This window comes from Macaca thibetana, chromosome 4, assembly GCF_024542745.1.
Source record: "Macaca thibetana thibetana isolate TM-01 chromosome 4, ASM2454274v1, whole genome shotgun sequence".
NCBI lineage: Eukaryota > Metazoa > Chordata > Mammalia > Primates > Cercopithecidae > Macaca > Macaca thibetana.
This window is the reverse complement of record NC_065581.1, coordinates 32853185-32871240: the sequence shown is the minus strand read 5'-3', so window position 1 is coordinate 32871240 and position 18056 is coordinate 32853185. Positions and strand designations below refer to the sequence as shown.

Genomic DNA, 18056 nt, shown 5'->3' with positions numbered 1-18056 from the left:
ATAGTTTCTAAACTCAAAAGGCGGAAACACTTCCTAATTCATTCTATGAGGCCAATCCTACTCTGATATCAAAGCCAGAGAACGATAACTTGAGAAAGGAACTACGAAGTAATATCCCTTATGAATATAGATACAAAAATCTTTAACAAAATGCTAGCAAACTAAATCCAATAGTATGTTAAAAGGATTATACACGGTGGCCAAGTTGGATTTATCAGAAATGTAACATTGGTTCAACATATAAAAATCAATTAATGTAATACACAGATAAAATAAAATATAGGAAAAATACATACCAATTATCTCAATTGATGTGAGAAATATCTGACAGAATCTAACATTTTTTCCTGTTTTGCAAAACAATGAACACACTAGGAATGGGAGAATGCATACTCAATCTGTGAATTTAATATTGTATTTAATATTGAAAGCCTTAAGTCTTTCTAAGTTCAGAAACAAAAAACATGTTAATTCTCAGCCGGGCACAGTGGCTCACGCCTATAATTTCAGCACTTTGGGAGGCTGAGGCGGGAGGATCACCTGAGGTCAGGTGTTCTAGGCCAACATGGTGAAACCCTGTCTCCACTAAAAATACAAAAATTAGCTGAGTGTGTGCCTGTAATCCCAGCTACTAGGGAGGCTGAGGCCAGAAAATCACTTGAAGCTGGGAGGCAGAAGTTGCAGTGAGCCAAGATCTCACCATTGCACTCCAGCGTGGGTGACAAGAGCAAGACTCCGTCTCAAAAAAAAAAAAAAGTGTTAATTCTCATCACTTATAGTCAACATTTTACTGGAGGTTATTCTCAGAAAAATTAGGCAACAAAATTAATAAAATACCTCCATCTAGGAAGTACAACTATTTTTATCTGCAGATGATATCATGTTAAATATAGAAAATCCTAAAGAACACACACCCACACGCACGCACACACAGACATACATGCACACACACACTTAAAGCTAATAAGTTTAACAAAGTTGCAGAATGTAAGATCAAGACACAAAAGTTAGGTACATTTCTACACACTAGCATTGAAAAATGAATGTAAAAGTGAAGTAAGGAAGATGTTCCATTTACACTACCACCAAAATAATAAAATATTTACGAATAAACATAACCAAGGATGACTTTGGACTTAGTTTGTTCTTTTCTTTTTTTTTTTTTTTTTTTTTTTTTTTTGAGACACAGTCACACTCTGTCGCCCAGGCTGGAGTACAGTGGCACTGTGTCGGCTCACTGCAACCTCCACCTCCCAGGTTCAAGCAATTCTTCTGCCTCAGTCTCCCAAGTAGCTGGGATTTCAGGCGCACATCACCATGCCTGGCAATTTTTCTATTTTTAGTAGAAACGGAGTTTCACCATGTTGGTCAGGCTGGTCTCAAACTGCTGACCACATGATCTGCCCGCCTCCGCCTCCCAAAGTGCTGAGATTATAGGCTTAAGTCACCACGCCTGGCCTGTTCTTTTTCTAGTTCCCTGAGGTGTAATGTTAGGTTGTTTATTTCAGATCTTTCTCTTTTTTGGATGTAGGTGGCTTCTGCTATAAACTTCTCCTTTAGAGCTGCTTTTACTGCATTCCATAATTTTTGGTATGCAGTGTTTCCATTTTCATTGGGTCAAAATGATTTTTATTTCTCTTTTAATTTCATTTTGACCCATTCATTATTCAGAGCATCTTATTTAATTTTCACATATTTGTGATTTTTCCAAAATTCCTCCTGTTATTTTCAGTTTCATTCCATTATGTTCAGAAAAATATTTGATATAATTTCAATCTTCTTAAATTTGTTAAAGACTTGTTTTGTGGCCTAACATATTATTTATCATAGAGAATGTTTCATGTGCTTTGAGAACAACGCAGCTACTGGATGAAATGCTCTGTATATGTCTAAGTTTCAGTTGGTCTAATGTATGTCAAATCGAGGGTTTCCTTACTTATTTTATGTCTGGATGATCTCTACATTGTTGAAAATGGAGAATTGAAGTCCACCAATATTATCATATTGCAATCTATCTCACTTTTTTGATTAATATTTACTTTATATATTTAGGTATTCTGATGTTGGGTACATATATATTTACAATTAATATTTGCTCTTTATTAGCTCACCCCTTTATCCTTATATGATGACCTTCTTTTTCTCTTTTTATAGTCCTTAAAAATCTATTTTTTCCTGACGTAAATATAGCCACATTTGCTCTCTTTTAGTTATACTTTTCATGGAATATCTTTTTCCATTCCTTCACTCTCAAGTCTATGTGTGTCCTGAAGGCTCAAATGGGTCTACTGTAGACAACATATTGTTGGATCTTGTTTTTTCTTTTTTTCAAAATCATTCAGCCACTCTGTGTCTTTTAATTGGAGAATTAAATCTATTTATACTTAAAGTAATTATTTATATATAAGAACTTATTGACATATTGTTAAGTTTTTTACTGTTTTGTAGTTCTTTTGTTCCTTTCTTATAATCTTGTGTCTTCCTTTGTTATTAGTAGTATTTGTTAGTGGTTTGCTTTCATTTCTTTCTTTATCTTTTGTGCATCTGCTGGAAATTTTTTCTTTGTGGTTACCACGCGGCTTACAAAAATTATTTTATAGTTATAATACCCTAATTTAAGCTATAATGCCTTAACTACAATACAGTACAAAGACTCTACATTTTTGCTTCTCACACACATATACAGTTTATGATATTATCTTTATATGATGTATCTGCAAACCAATTACTATAGCCATAGTTATTTTAAATACATTTGTTTTTTTAACTTTTGTAAGAGTGATTATACACCACCTTTACAATATTAGAGTATTCTGAATGTGGTTATATATGTACATTTACCATTGGGTTTTATATTTTTTCTTTTTTTTTGTTTTTTTTTTTGAGACGTAGTCTCACTCTGTCGCCCAGGCTGGAGTGCATTGGTAAGATCTTGGCTCACTGCAAGCTCTGCCTCCCGGGTTCACACCATTCTCCTGCCTCAGCCTCCCAAGTAGCTGGGACTACAGGCCCAGCTAATTTTTTTGTATTTTTAGTAGAGACGGGGTTTCACCATGTTAGCCAGGATGGTCTTGATCTCCTGACCTCATGACCCACCCTCCTCGGCCTCACTTTTTCTATTTTTATGTTGTTACTTATTGTCCTTTTGTTTCAACTCCAAGAACTCCCTTTAGCATTTCTTGCAAAGTTGGTCTCATGGTGATGAAATCCCTCAACTTTTGTCCTCACATGTCTTTATCTCTCCTTCATTTGTCATAGATAGCTTTGTCAAGTATAGTATTCATGGTTGGTATTTCTTTTTCTTTTAGTACTTTAAATCTGTAACCCCACTCCCTCTTGACTTGCAAGGTTTTCGTTGAGAACTCTGGTATTGGAGATCTCTTATATGTGATGTTTCTTTCAGAATTCTCTCTTTGTGTTTGACCTTTGACAATTTGATTATAGTATATCTTGGAGTATGTCTCTTTTGAATTGAACTTGCTTGGGGTGCTTTGATCATCTTCAATCTGGATGTCCATATCCCTCTCAAGATTTGGAAAATTTTCAGATAATATTCCATTGATTAAGCTTACTGCCCCTTCCTCTTTCTCTTCTTCTGGTACTTCCATAATTCATGTATTTGTATGTTTGATGGTGTTTCATAAGTATGCATAAAACACTTATGGAAAAATAATCTCAAAATTTTTGAGTGGAGCAACCTAAAACTAGAAGGCATCACTTTCCTCTTCAAGTGACTGACTTTTTAACCTAGAAATCACCACCACAGGATGCATATAAGACTGAAACAAAATGTGGCTTTGTGAATACAGCGTGGGCTTTGGAGTCAGAAACTGCCATTTGTTGGCTGGGTAACTTCTAGTGTCTCTCTCCATCTCAAAGAATTTCATTGTACAGTTTATTAGGGATTAAACAAGTTTGTGCTTACAAGGTACTCACTATAGAACTTTGTAGTCAATAGATATGAGTATATATATATAAGGTGTTTATTACTCTCCTTGTTCTCCACAGTGGCTTATGACATCCCATTTACTGGCTCACTCTTCCTAGCACCACAGACCTCTGGACTGGATTTATTCTTACTATCTAACTCCAACAACTTGGCTTCTTTTGTTCACCTTCATTTGTTTCAAGGCTCTTTTTTTAACTTTTAGTTCTAAGGGTACATGTAATTGTTTGTTATATGGGTAAATTGTGTGTTGTGGGGGTTTGGTGTACAGATTCTTTAGTCACCTGGGTAATAAGCATAGTACCTAAGAGATATTTTTTCTCCCTCCTCCTAGCCTCCATCCTCAAGTGGACCCCAGTGTCTGTTCCCCTCTTAGTGCCCATGTGTTCTTGTTGTTTAGCTCCCACTTATAAGCGAGAACATATGGTATTTGATCTTCTGTTCCTGCTTTAGTTTGCTTAGAATAGTGGTCTCCAGCTCCATCCATGTTGCTGCAGAGGACATGATCTCATTCCTTTTTATGATTGTGTAGTATTCTATGGTGTATATGTACCACTTTTCCTTTATCTGGTCTGCCTCTTTTTAAATACAGACATTCTTCTCATTTTTAATTATCAAACATTTATAAAGTGACTATTCTGTGGAAGGTTCTCTGCCTCAAGAGTTACAAAGATTAGGCCGGGGGGAGTGGCTCACACCTGTAATCCCAGCACTTTAGGAGGCTGAGGCGGGTGGATCACCTGAGGTCTGGAGTTCGACACCAGCCTGACCAACAGTGAGAAACCCCATCTCTACTAAAAATACAAAATTAGCCGGGCGTGGTGACACATGCCTGTAATCCAGCTACTTGGGAGGCTGAGACAGGAGAATCTATTAAACCTGGGAGGCAGAGGTTGCAGTGAGCTGAGATGGCACCACTGCACCCCAGCCTGGGCAACAAGAGTGAAGCTCTGTTTCAAAAAAAAAAAAAAAAAGTTACAAAGATTAATGATATAGAATCTCTGGCCTTAAAAATCTCTGAAAAACTAGAAATAATTCTAAAACCCACATAGAGTGAGTTCCCTTCCAGTATTCTATACAAGTTCAAGGTCCTCCAAAGTATTCTTCAATCTTCCTAGCCTTTTGATCCTCCTCTGCCTTTTCTCCTGCCTTGCTGATGTTCTAAGTCTCTGTTATGACACAGATTCCAGAACCTTCACAGGCCACACTCCCATCATTTGCTTAGTTCTGATCAATCTGCTCCACACAATTTCTCAGTGATCCTCTGCATCTCTGCCTACAAGGGCCTCCCTGACACCCAAGTTCATATTGCTCAGAAACAGTGAACTTGAGTTTTTCGTTTTATCTTGATCTCTCTCTGACAAAGAAATCCAAATGATGCGAGACCTGCTGAAGACAATACATGGAAAATGACAGTCTTGGGTATGGACTAACTCCCTCTTTGAGGCTTTCTTGACTCTAATGGTTCAGGAGTCTCCTCTTAGGGACTTAGGGACTTTAACACGACTGCTTTATCTTCCTTGCCTACTTCCTTTTCAAATTCAGTATTTTTTCTTTCAGTCTTATTGATTCCTCTGGAAGCCTGGAGGAAACAACCCACAGTTAACTAAGCTGTAGGCTGATCGTGCTGGTTTCTCCTTTGGTTTCTAGAGGTTAAACTGAACAAAGAAAATAACCATCCTCCATAGCACTAGGAAAATTCCTTAGCCCATTATCTCACTTCCTGTAGTATGGTCACTCTATAATCTACCTCAACTCAGAAATAATGATTTCCTCTCATTTTCACTATTAATGGGGGGGACCATCTTCTAACTGCCCTATAGACGGGGCATTTCAGACACTAAAGGAAGAAAGGGAGTATACAGTAGTACTGAGTACACCACCTAGTTATCCTTCCCTTCCCGATGAGTTACTTAAAACTAGAAAAAAAAAGTTCACATAATAGAGGCCATATTGAGTACTAGCTGTTCATTTTAGTGGTACATTAGAAGAAAATCTCCAAAAGTTGATTTGGCAGGAGAATTTTCTCACAGGACCAAATACCTAGAAGACTCAGTAGACAAATGCCTAATCTGCCCTGATTGGAGGTGCGTTATTACATCTTGAGATGGAGTCACCTATTGTTTGTTTGAAGTAGTCTTAATGTGGGTATAATCTACTTTCTTAGTCTTTCAGAGTTCAATATTCTTCAGAGTTTTTACTTTCACAGGGAGATTTATGGTTGGTTTTTTCTTCTTTCCTTTCTCTCTCTCTCTCTCTCTCTTTCTCTGTCTCTCTTCCTTTTTTCTCCCCCCAGATCCTTCATAGCCACTGCCCTTTATAACCATATGATACTAAGATTTTTCTTCCCTACGACTGCAAGACTCTATCTTACATCAACTGAATGCAAATCAATGACACAAAAACAAACACAAGTTAAGCAATCCCTGCATGTTTTATCCTACCAACCACAATAACAAACCTCGCAAATATCCATCTTATCATGAGGAGGCTGGCGAGTGATGACTGAAAGGTTTTTCTGTGATAAGAAATTTCTGTCCTTTGCTGTGGCTTTCATTAATAAAACCATTTTCAGTCAGCATCCTTTAGTCAGGGTGCTGAAAGTTTTTTGATCACTCACTCATAAAAATGTTTTGAGTATACATTTCCTATGCAAGTATATTTATAAATGTTATGAATTCATAGCTATATATATATAGCTATATATACACATATATACATATCTAGCTATATATATACACACATATCTAGCTCTATATATACACACATATACAGCTATATATACACACACATATATAGCTATATATATACAGAAAATCTTGCAACTTTAAAGGTATGAGTTAAAATTACACAGAAAATAGAAGTTCTAATATTTTCCCCATACCGCAGTGGATAGCTTCGTAGACCACTGATTCCCTTTCACATTCTTCCTGCCTGGGGAGTAAAGGGTTCAATTGAGGAGGAAATCTGTCAGATTGTTGACTCTACACCAAGGGTACACAGCATCTGAGGTTCTTAGTATATGACCAAAGAACCAATGTAAGAGCTAAAAATGGGCAGGGGCAGGAATGTGAGGACAGCAGTGAGGCAAATAAATGAATTAAGGAGTTGAAGCAGCAGAAAGGGGAAAGAAAAAAAGTCTATCTGGTGGATAGTAAGAGGTGATCAGAAGTTGTTTCTGGTAATTTCCTGGTCTAAATAAGCATGTTTACAGGTGAGTTTTTGTTTTCAGAAATAACTTTGGCTGTCATCCTGACTCTCCTGGGACTTGCCATCCTGGCTATTTTGTTAACAAGATGGGCACGACATAAGCAAAGTGGTGAGTAATAATGAGTCAAAACGAAGATTTCCTGTGAAAACCACAGAGGGAGGGATGCCAAGATTCAGTCTGAGTTCATCTCTACTTATCAAACAGCTAGAGACTTTGCCAATATTCTGGGAATCTGTTTCAATACTTGAGTCAAAGAATCTCTGACCTATTAGTGATTCTCCCTGCACTTTTAACTCCCAAAGTTTACATTATCAATAATGTCAAACAAAATATCACAGATAGGCTGGGCGCGGTGGCTCAGGCCTGTAATCCCAGCACTTTGGGAGGCCGAGGCAGGTGGATCACAAGGTCAGGAGTTCGAGACCAGCCTGACCAACATGGTGATATCCCGTCACTACTAAAAATACAAAAATCAGCTGGGCATGGTGGGAGGCAACTGTAATCCCAGCTGCTTGGGAGACTGAGGCAGGAGAATTGTTTGAACCCAGGAGGCAGAGGTTGCAGTGAGCTGAGATCACATCACTGCACTCCAGCCTGGGTGACAGGGCAAGACTCCGTCTCAAAAAAAAAAAAATCATAGATAGAGTTTAGCAAAAGTAATAAGAATACTTTAAAAGAAAATTACCTGAGCTCCAAGGAAAATTACCTGAGTTTAAAAAATAAATAAATAAAAGTGAGAAGACAGTAAGTTGGTAAACACCAATACCTAGTATTATATAATAAGAATTGGAGACTTTCAGTGACTTAATTTGGGGAGATGATAAGAAGAGACAAATACAGAGTGGTACTTGTCAATGAAACAGAGATGGAGCTCATAAAAGCTAAGACCTATTTCTATGCCACAAGGTCCCTCTTTCCTGGATTTTTCTGTTTCTCTCCCACAACTTTCTAATTAGCTATATTCCCTCCCTGTTTCCCACCCTCAATGCCTGTGAGCCCCCAAAGCATAAGTATTGTGAAAAGACAGATAAAAACAGGGCTGATGGGAGATGTGGAAAATGGGTGAGAGCAATAATGCATTATATCAGGAGGACCACCTTGGGAGACGAGAAGCACAGCTTAGAGTAACGAGAGTTGGATCAGAGAAAGAACGCTTCTCACAAGTAACTAATAAAAACATTTTGCTTAATTCTTCCACAGAAATGTATGTCTGCAGATACAGTTCAGAACAAAGTAAGTACTTATACTCACGAGAAAAAGAAATACAGTAAGTATTTATAGAATTTTCACAAGTCAGCCGGGCGCGGTGGCTCAAGCCTGTAATCCCAGCACTTTGGGAGGCCAAGACGGGCGGATCACGAGGTCAGGAGATCGAGACCATCCTGGCTAACACGGTGAAACCCCGTCTCTACTAAAAAATACAAAAAACTAGCCGGGCGAGGTGGCGGGCGCCTGTAGTCCCAGCTACTCAGGAGGCTGAGGCAGGAGAATGGCGTGAACCTGAGAGGAGGAGCTTGCAGTGAGCTGAGATCCGGCCACTGCACTCCAGCCTGGGTGACAGAGCAAGACTCTGTCTCAAAAAAAAAAAAAAAAAAGAATTTTCACAAGTCAAGAATGAAATCTGTCTTGTTTACAGTTGTGTTTCCAGAACCTTGCATAGTGCACCATTGCATGAACTGAACTGCTTCTAAGTGACTGGCAGAAATCTACCCGAGGTTTCTGAGCAGTACTGAATGCCAAACTGGAGGTGGGGAGAATTAATTAATACTGGGTAGGCCCGCATAATTCTGAGGCCCTCTTCAGATGTTTCCTGTGGTCTGAGAGCAACAATAGAGATACTAACCCATGGAAATAGCAAACTCCTCAGGCACTGAAGCAGATGGTTCAGTAAAAAGCCTAAATCTATTCGTGAAGAGGGTCTTAGTAAGATGGCTGGACAGAAAAATCTAATGTATCCTAGAATAACGAGAGTGAACACAGTTAACGTAATTATGATAGAGAAGAGTACCAACTTCAGGATGTGAAGAAGACTTTCCATGGAAAGGTCTGGAGAGATGCCAAAGTTGCTAAGAGTACCAACTTTGGGAGGCAGGATGTGAGGAGAAGACCACAGTTCTCTACCATGGGGCGCGGTGGCGGGCGCCTGTAAAGGTACTGGAGAGAGGAGAATGCCCCGGGAAGCTTGCAGTGAGCCGAGATCGCGCCACTTGCTGGGCAGGAAAGATAGATACAGGATTGGTATAAGGCAAAAAATAGGAGACTAGCTGCTGAAGTATCAAGAGGTAAAAGAAACTTTGAAATTCCTTCTGACTATCATTTAGCTTGGCTAATATTATAAAACTGATGATTGGCACAGTCACTTATCATCATCAGTTCCTGCAACTTATGCACAATTCCTAGTTCCTGCAAAGTAAATTAATTCACATCATTATTCTCCATTAGGAGTTCATGTTTACATTAGTTCTCAGAGTCTTAAATAAAGCCTCATAATCAAGAAGAAAAATCATGTGCTCTCCCTTTTTTTCTAGGTGCTAGACTTCTGGACTATGAGGATGGTAGAGGTAAATAGATTAGGAACTACTAGAGCGTTAATGAAGGAATACACTCTTTAGAGAGTGAATCAATTCATCTTCCTTTGAGCATGATTTGTTGAGTCAGCATATCTTTCGTTGTTATAATATCCAAATGCTTATCACTCCTCTCTCTCTCTCTCAAGAAAAATTGTGCATTTTTCTCAGAAAAGGTAAATAATTCTCCTTCTTAAGACCATCAGAAGAATTCATTCCTATCTTCTGTTTACCCCCAACATATTAGAAAGGTTAAGGAACCTCTCCAAAACAATTTCCTGGATGTTTAAAGTGTGGATAAAATGAATATGAAATGGAATAGTATATGTGAAAATACACTTTGAAAGCCATACAGTGTAAGAGTTAAAAAAAAAAAAAAGCTTATTCCCATTTAAGAAGACGAAATTTATGCTCAAAAGATTGAGACTTACTCAAGTTCACCGAGCTGAGGAAGGAGCTGGATATCAAATTCAGGTTTTAAAATGTGATAGTTATGAGAAGACAGCAATGTCCTGTCTACTTTTTTGAGAGAACACACCAGTACCACTAATTTCAATGTACCATGGCTATCCCTAACCCTCACGTCCCAACACTCAATGTTCTCTTTCAATATCCACTCTCTAGGGTTGCCTATAGATGTTCCCTCGGCTCTCTTTCTCTCTCTCTCTCTCTCTCTCGCTCTCTCTCTCTCTCTCTTTCCTTCCCTCTTTCTCTCTCTCTGACCAGTCCTATCTCCAGAACTCAACAAGTACCACTAGAGCTACCTCTCATTCTTGTTGGAAGCCACTAAACTTGTCCACACCAGGGCCACCAGCTACACCAGAACTATAAGGTTATGAGATTGTGGATGTGGAAATAATTACACACACACACACACACACACACACACACACACACACACACACACACACACACACTACAAGCATATAGATCCCGGAGAGTTGAGGAAAGAAAAGAGAAAGTAACTCAGTTACTTGGCTTGCTGTCCATGCCCCACACTTGGACTCTTGGTCCATCCTTCTCTTTCTTACCTCTATGATTCATCTATCACGAACAAGAGTGAGGAGCAAAGTGCCATGGCATTCCCTGTTTATTTTCTGAAATGGAACCTAAAGAAAATGGGAATATCTGGGAAACTAGCAAATCTTTTAGTAGTTGAATTGAGACTAATGTTAAACGTTTTTTGTTTGAGACGGAGTCTCACACTGTCGCCCACGATCTCGGCTTACTGCACGCTCCGTCTCCCGGGTTCACGCCATTCTCCTGCCTCAGCCTCCCTGGTAGGTGGGACTACAGGCGCCCGCCACCGTGCCCGACTAAATTTTTTGTATTTTTAGTAGAGACGGGGTTTCACCGTGTTAGCCAGGATGGTCTCCATCTCCTGACCTCGTGATCCACCCGCCTCGGCCCCGCAAAGTGCTGGGATTACAGGCGTGAGCCACCGCGCCCGGCCAAGTCCCAATTCTTTCAAGGAGGGGAAATTTTGCAGCTGAAGAGTGCAATGACTAAACTAAAAAAAAAGAGAGAATAGAGAGCTTCCAAGATAATGGATCAAGTACAAAAAAGAATAAGAGGATTTCAAAGACCAATCATTTAAAATTATCTGGTCAGAGTACAAAAAAGAAACACAAAGAGAAGAAATATGTACAAGATTTATGGGACAGCATCAAGGAAGCTAACTTTTGCATTATTGGAGTCTCAGAGGAAAAGAGAAATAAAATAGAATAAATGCTTATTTAAGGCATAATTGCTAAAAACTTTCCAAATCTGTAAAGAGATATAGACATCTCGATATATGAAACTCAAAACTCTCCAATCGTAGTTAACCCAAAGAAGTCTTCTCCAAGACATTATGTCAAATTGTCAATAATCAAAGTTAAAGAGAGAATCTTGAAAAAAGCATATCACATTTAAAGGTACATCAAAAGGATATTAGCACTTCTACACAGACATTTTCTAGGCCAGTACATAGTGGGATGATATATTCAATTTGCTGAAAGAAAAAAAACTGCCAACCAATAACTCTTTACCCGTAAAGCTGTTTTTCAGATATGAGAAAGAGATAGTCTTTATCAGACAAACAAAAGCTGAGGGAGTTTATCACCCATATATCTGCCTTACAAGAAATGCTAGAGAATATACTTCAAGCTGAAATGAAAGGCCAATAAATTAGTAAAATGAAAACATATCCAAGTATAAAATTCACTGGTAAGGTAAATATACAGTCAATTCAGAATATTAGAATACTGTAATGATAGTGTATAAATCACTTTTAATGCTAATATAAAAGTTAAAAGACAAAAATATTAAAAATATATAATTTGTTAATGGATATACAATTATTTTAAATGTAAAATTTTGACATTGAGAATGTAAAAAGTAGGGAGAATAATATGTAGAGTTTTTGTATGCAGTCTATTTTAAGTTATTATTAGCTTAAAATAGACTGTTGAAACCATGTTTTATGTAAGCCTATGGTAACCACAAACCAAAAGCCTATACTAGATACACAAAACAGAAAGATATTAAAGCATACCACTACAGAAAATCAGCAAATCACAAAGAAAGAAAGGAAGAAAGGATACACAAAACAGCCAGAAAACAACCAAGCAAATAGCTATATTAAGTCCTTAACTATCAATAATTACTTGAATGTAAATGGATTAAATTTCCTAATGAAAAGACATAGGGTAGCTAAATGTATTTAAAAACAAGCTGCAACTATATATGCTGCCTCCAGCAGACACACTCCAGCTCTAAGGATACACATAGAATGAAAGTAAAGGGATTAAAAAAAGATGCCTCATGCAAATGGAAAACAAAAGAGGGTAGGGGTGGCTATACTTATATCAGGCAAAATAGACTTTTAGTCAAAAATTATAACAAGAGACAAGAAGGTCATTATACAATTATAAAGGGGCCAATTCATCAAGAGGATATAAAAATTTTAAGTACATATGCACATAATGTCAGAGCACCTAAATATATAAAGCAAATATTAACATAACTGAAGGGAGAAATAGACAGCAATATAATAATAGTAGTGGACTTCAGTAACCCATTATCAACAATGAATAGATCTTCTACACAGAAAATTAATAAGAGAGAAAATAAAGTTACCAAGAATACACAACAGGGAAAGGATAAATGTTATTGGGGAAACCTGGATATCCATATGCAAAAAAAGAAAGAAATTGGTCCTTATCACATACTATACACAAAGATCAATTCAAAATGGATTAAAGACTTTAATGTAAGACTTGACACCGTAAAAATCCTATAATGAAACAGGTAAAAGCTCCGTGACATTGGTCTTTGCAAGTTTTTTTATATGACACCAAAAACACAGTAACAAAAGCAAAACTAAGTGATATCTCATCAAACAAAATTGTTTCTGAACAACAAAGGAAACAATCAACAAAATGAAATCCAACTCACAGAATGGGAGGAAATATTTGCAAACCATATATCTGAATAAGTGGTTAATATTTGTCTTAATCTGTTTCAGTTGCTTACAGCAATATCTGAAACTGGGTAATTTATAAAGAAAAGAAATTAGGCCGGGCGCAGTGGCTCCCACCTATAATCCCAGCACTTTAATCCATTAGTGGAGGCCAATATAATCACCTCTTTAAGCGGGTGGATCAAGTTTCAAGGTCAGGAGATCGAGACCATCCTAGCTAACAACACGGTGAAACTGCGTGTCTATAAAAGACATTCAAAAAAGGGCTAAGCCGGCAGTGTCTCTGGGGTGGGGCTGCATGAGGGCGCCTGTAGTCCCAAAGCTACTGTAGGCTACTGGAGGCTTGGACAGGCAGGAGAATGGCCTGAACCAGCAAGGTGTTACGGAGCTTGCGGTGAGCCGAGATTGCGCCACTACACCTCCAGCCTGGGCGACAGAGCAAGACTCCTCTATCTCAAAACAAAAAAAAAAAAAAAAAAAAAAAGAAATGTATGATTATTTCTTACAGTTATGGAGGATGGAAAGTCCAAGGCTGAGGGGGCGCATGTGGTGAGAGCCTTGCTGGTGGGGACTCTCTGCAGATTCCTGAAGTGGTACAGGGCATAACATGGCAAGGTGGCTAACATGCCATGATTAGGTATTTCCTCTTATTATGAAGCCACCAGTTCCACTTGCATGACAACTCATTAATCCATTAGTGGATTAATCCATTTATGTGGGTACAACCGTCATGATATAATCACCTCTTTAAGGTTCTTCTCAATGCTGTCACATTGAGGATTAAGTTTCAACATGAGTTTTGGAGGGGACATTCAAACCACAGCAATATCCAAAATATATAGGGAATTCATACAACTCAAAAGCAAGATACAACTCAAAATACAGCTCAAACAAACTGATTTTAAAATGGACTAAGGACCTAAATACAGGTTGGTTCACTGCACAAAGGGCTAAGGGAATTGAAATCCCCAGCAGTGTCTCTGGGGTGGGGCTGCATTCACCTGGAGGAAGGAACACCTTTTCCTAATATGCACCAAAGCAACCTGTAGGCTACTGGAGGCCTTGGACAGCCAGGGAGGGAGGGATTTTGGGGGAGGGATTTTGGGGTAGTTCATTTTTGTGTGGTTGACAGAGTTGACAGCAAGCAAAGTGACTCAGTTACTTTCTCTTTTCTTTCCTCAACTCTCCGGGATCTATATACTTGGGGTGTGTGTGTGTGTGTGTGTGTGTGTGTGTGTGTCTCCTCACCACAGTCAGGGAGATTTTATTGAAATAACTCTTAAATCCACATCCACAATCTTATGACCTTATAGTTCTGGTGTAGCTGGTGGGCGTAGTGTGGACAACTTTAGTGGCTTCCAATAAGAATGAGAGGTAGCTCTAGTGGTACTTGTTGAGTTCTGGAGATAGGACTGGTCAGAGAGAGAGAAAGAGGGAATTACCTCAGGTAATCCACCCACTTTGGCCTCCCAAAGTGCTGGGATTACAGGCGTGAGACACCGTTTTTAAAATCCCCATAGAACCATGAGAAACAAGTAACATTATTATAAAAAAGAGAATGTGTTTTGTACTTGATTCCCACCAGAATGACTAACAAGTACGGAAGGAGAGCACTCATTTTCAGAAAAGAAGCTGAAAAAAAACACCGTTGGCTTTACATTTCTAAGTAGATCTTTAACTATACTTTAGTGAAATATCAAATGATATTATGATTCAACATCAAATGATATTATGATTCAACATAATTTAAATCAATTAAAAGTATCAATATTACTATTTGCTTTTACACTTTCATGAAAACAACAGTGATAACATGACTACTTTTTCATGTAATTTGCTTTGTCTCTAGATATCTTAGAAAGTCTGTTTCCATGACATCACTAAGAAACAAGTTTTAGATCATAGGATGCACATTCAGTCACAATCAATATACACATTTGTATTCATTATAATTTGCCATATTGTCGTTGAACTTGAATTCTCAATCAGCTGAGTAAATATTTTACCACTCCTTCTTTTATTTGACCTCAACTTACCTTATAACTATATTCCTTTGTTTTAATGTTTGCATGCATAGTTTGTTATTTCTTCTCACTACATGTATTTACCTTAATTAATTTTTGCCTGGTTTTTTATGTCATTAAACTTACAAATTCAGCCATGAGGAGATTTTGTCTCCAGTTTCCTGCCTAACTGGGCATTTGAGGGTGTTGATTGGGTAATTCTCTCTAGTGATACCAAAACTACAGGAATAGAATATCCAAATTGATTTTTCTTTCTTTTGTTTGTGTTTTCAGAGGGATCCAAAAGAGACTACAGTAAGTATTATCTTGTTTCTCAACAAAAATGTGCTTCCCATTAGTAACATTTCCCTAGATTATAAACGCTTTGGAGGAAAGAGAAATCCTGTCATATGTCAAGTCATGTGAATACTAAGCAATAGATAAAGTTTTCTAGTGCTGGTTTAGAGTGATCTGGCTGGGAGAAAAGGAAAACAACAGAAGAAGTGATGAGCAAGAGAAAAGGAAAGTAATAAAGATAAAAGGGAGAGAGAGAAGAAAATAGAGAGGGAAAAAAGGGAGGGAGGAATTAGGGCAGTAGGAATGGCATCTGCCTACTAAAAATTAAACCCATTTGTAGAGATGGAAAGCATATGCAGTAGCTGGTGGGAGTGGCCATCAGTACCCATCACCAGATCAGTGATGACTCCCAGGGCCTAGGCTTTAACTCCTGAGAAGGGGGTAACAGCAACTGAAGTTGATACGCAAAGATTAGGGATCCAAATTCTCATGATTCACCTCATGTTTTCTGTGTGTGTATTTTAGCACCATCAACCAACTCTCTAGGTAAGTGCTTTGTGGTTTTCTTTCAATTCTACTATCATCTGGTTTGCAAGCCATATTGTTTCTGTATTTTTTCTCTTTTAAGAAAGATTTTAAAATTAAGTATAAAAATAATTAACACTTGTATATCCACACCTTACATGTGACAAATTGATAATATTCTTGTCATATTTCTCAACTTATTATAGACATATTCCACTCCCTTCTTCCCAAAGGCTTATTAATATACTTTAAATATTTAAGTCTATTTACATATATTTATAGTCTCTACCTATCACTGAACAAAATGTAGTATTATTTTTTAGATGTTTAATTTTACAAAAAATGGCATCTGTCTGATAGTATCATTGTGGTTTGCATTTTTCTCTCAAAATGTAATTTTGAAATCCAGGTTATACACTTTGTTGAACAATATTCCACCCTATGAATATACAATATTTTTCTATTATTTTCTCCTGCTGATGCATTGTCGATGTTTCCAGTTTCTGTATCACAAATAATGCTGCAAAGATAGTCCTTAAGTAGATGGAAAAGAGTTTATCCAGGGTACATACCCTGAAGTAGGATTAGTGATCACATTGTATATGAGCATTTATGTAATTTATGCATAGCTTAAATTTTACTAGCTATTAATGAATTAAGCTCCTTGGTAGTTACATAGAGGCATACAGAAATAAATAAAAGTTTCCAATTTCTCTGCATTAGTAACAATCCCAGATTTTGTCATATTTTTCTATTATTGGCACTTGAATACATGTACAATTTTTAATATCTGCATTCCCTGCTCACTCCTGAAATTGAGTATCTTCTCATAGGCTTACTAGCTAGTTAGGTTTCACCCTATATAAATTGCTTGTTCGTTTACTTTACTCATTTATCTATCAGTTATTGATCTGTAGTAATTCTTTATTATTATGAAAGATCAACTTTTATATGTTATGTTAAATATTTGCAATTATCTCCTCCAATTCTATCTCTTAGCTTTAAATTTTTATGGTGTCTCTTGACTTTTAGAAGGCCTCCACTCACTCTCCCCCAACACCACACAATTTATTGTAATAAAATTTGTCAATCTCTTGTTTTCTTTTAGAGTTTCTTCTTTTTTGTTTGTTTGGCCTTACCTCGGTATCACAAAGATTTTGTCTAATACTTTCTCTTAATAGTTTTTAAATTTCCCTTTCTGCATATAGGCCTTTAATCTAAATGGGGTTTTGTTAATTGTTTTTTGGTTTTGGTGAGTGATTTCAGAAATAATACAGGTGAGATCTAATTTTCCACTCATCTGGAAAACCAACTAGATGGATTTCTTCTCATCTTGTTCCAACTAGATTTATTGACTGGTGTGTTCTTTCTCTGCTGATTTGTAATGCCATCTTCATCTTATATATTTGGTTTTTCCATGAATTTTACTTTCTGTTCCAGTGATCTTTTGTCTTTTACTGAACCAATACTACATTGCTTTCACTACTAAAACTGTATAACATTTATTATTTAAAAATAGCACATTATCTTTGTTCTTTTTCAGAAATGTGTTGGCTATTCTTCGACCTTTTCTCTTACACAAGAATTTTATAATTTCTCAAGATCCATAACAGTCATATTAGGATTTCACTGAAATTTCATTGAGTCTGTAGATTAATTTGTAAAATCAGTTCTTCCCATGCATTAACATGGTTGCCTACTATTCAAATTTTCTCATATACCCTTCAATAATGTAATATAATTTTCTTCAGAAAGGTTTTGCATATCTTTTGTTGGATTAATTCTTATATAAATACTTGTTTTTTGTTTCTGATGTGAATACTATCTCTCTATGTGGATTTTACAAATAATTATTGTTGGAATATAAATTATATGCTGTATATCTGAAAGTAGATTTTGTATCTAGCCACCCTGCTGTGCTCTTAGAGTTCTAATAACTTTTAGATTCTCTTGAATTCTATATGTAAAACATTATGTCAACTGCAAAATCTGATAATCTTGAGTTTCCTTTTCCAATTCTTAAAACAATTTTCTTGTCATAGCT

At 37.2% G+C, this 18056-nt stretch overlaps 1 protein-coding gene across 1 annotated transcript in view; it reads left to right on the top strand.

Moving 5' to 3' along the window:
- Nucleotides 1-5044: 5044 nt before the first annotated feature.
- The window catches only part of TSBP1 (testis expressed basic protein 1), a 77267-nt gene continuing 64255 nt past the window's right edge, over nucleotides 5045-18056 (top strand). Inside the window, exons 1-6 of the mRNA XM_050786210.1 lie at nucleotides 5045-5368; nucleotides 7179-7265; nucleotides 8358-8390; nucleotides 9686-9718; nucleotides 15485-15505; nucleotides 16013-16033. Coding sequence (XP_050642167.1) covers nucleotides 5356-5368; nucleotides 7179-7265; nucleotides 8358-8390; nucleotides 9686-9718; nucleotides 15485-15505; nucleotides 16013-16033 — 208 coding nt within the window. The 5' untranslated portion in view covers nucleotides 5045-5355. The remainder of the gene's footprint in view (nucleotides 5369-7178; nucleotides 7266-8357; nucleotides 8391-9685; nucleotides 9719-15484; nucleotides 15506-16012; nucleotides 16034-18056) is intronic.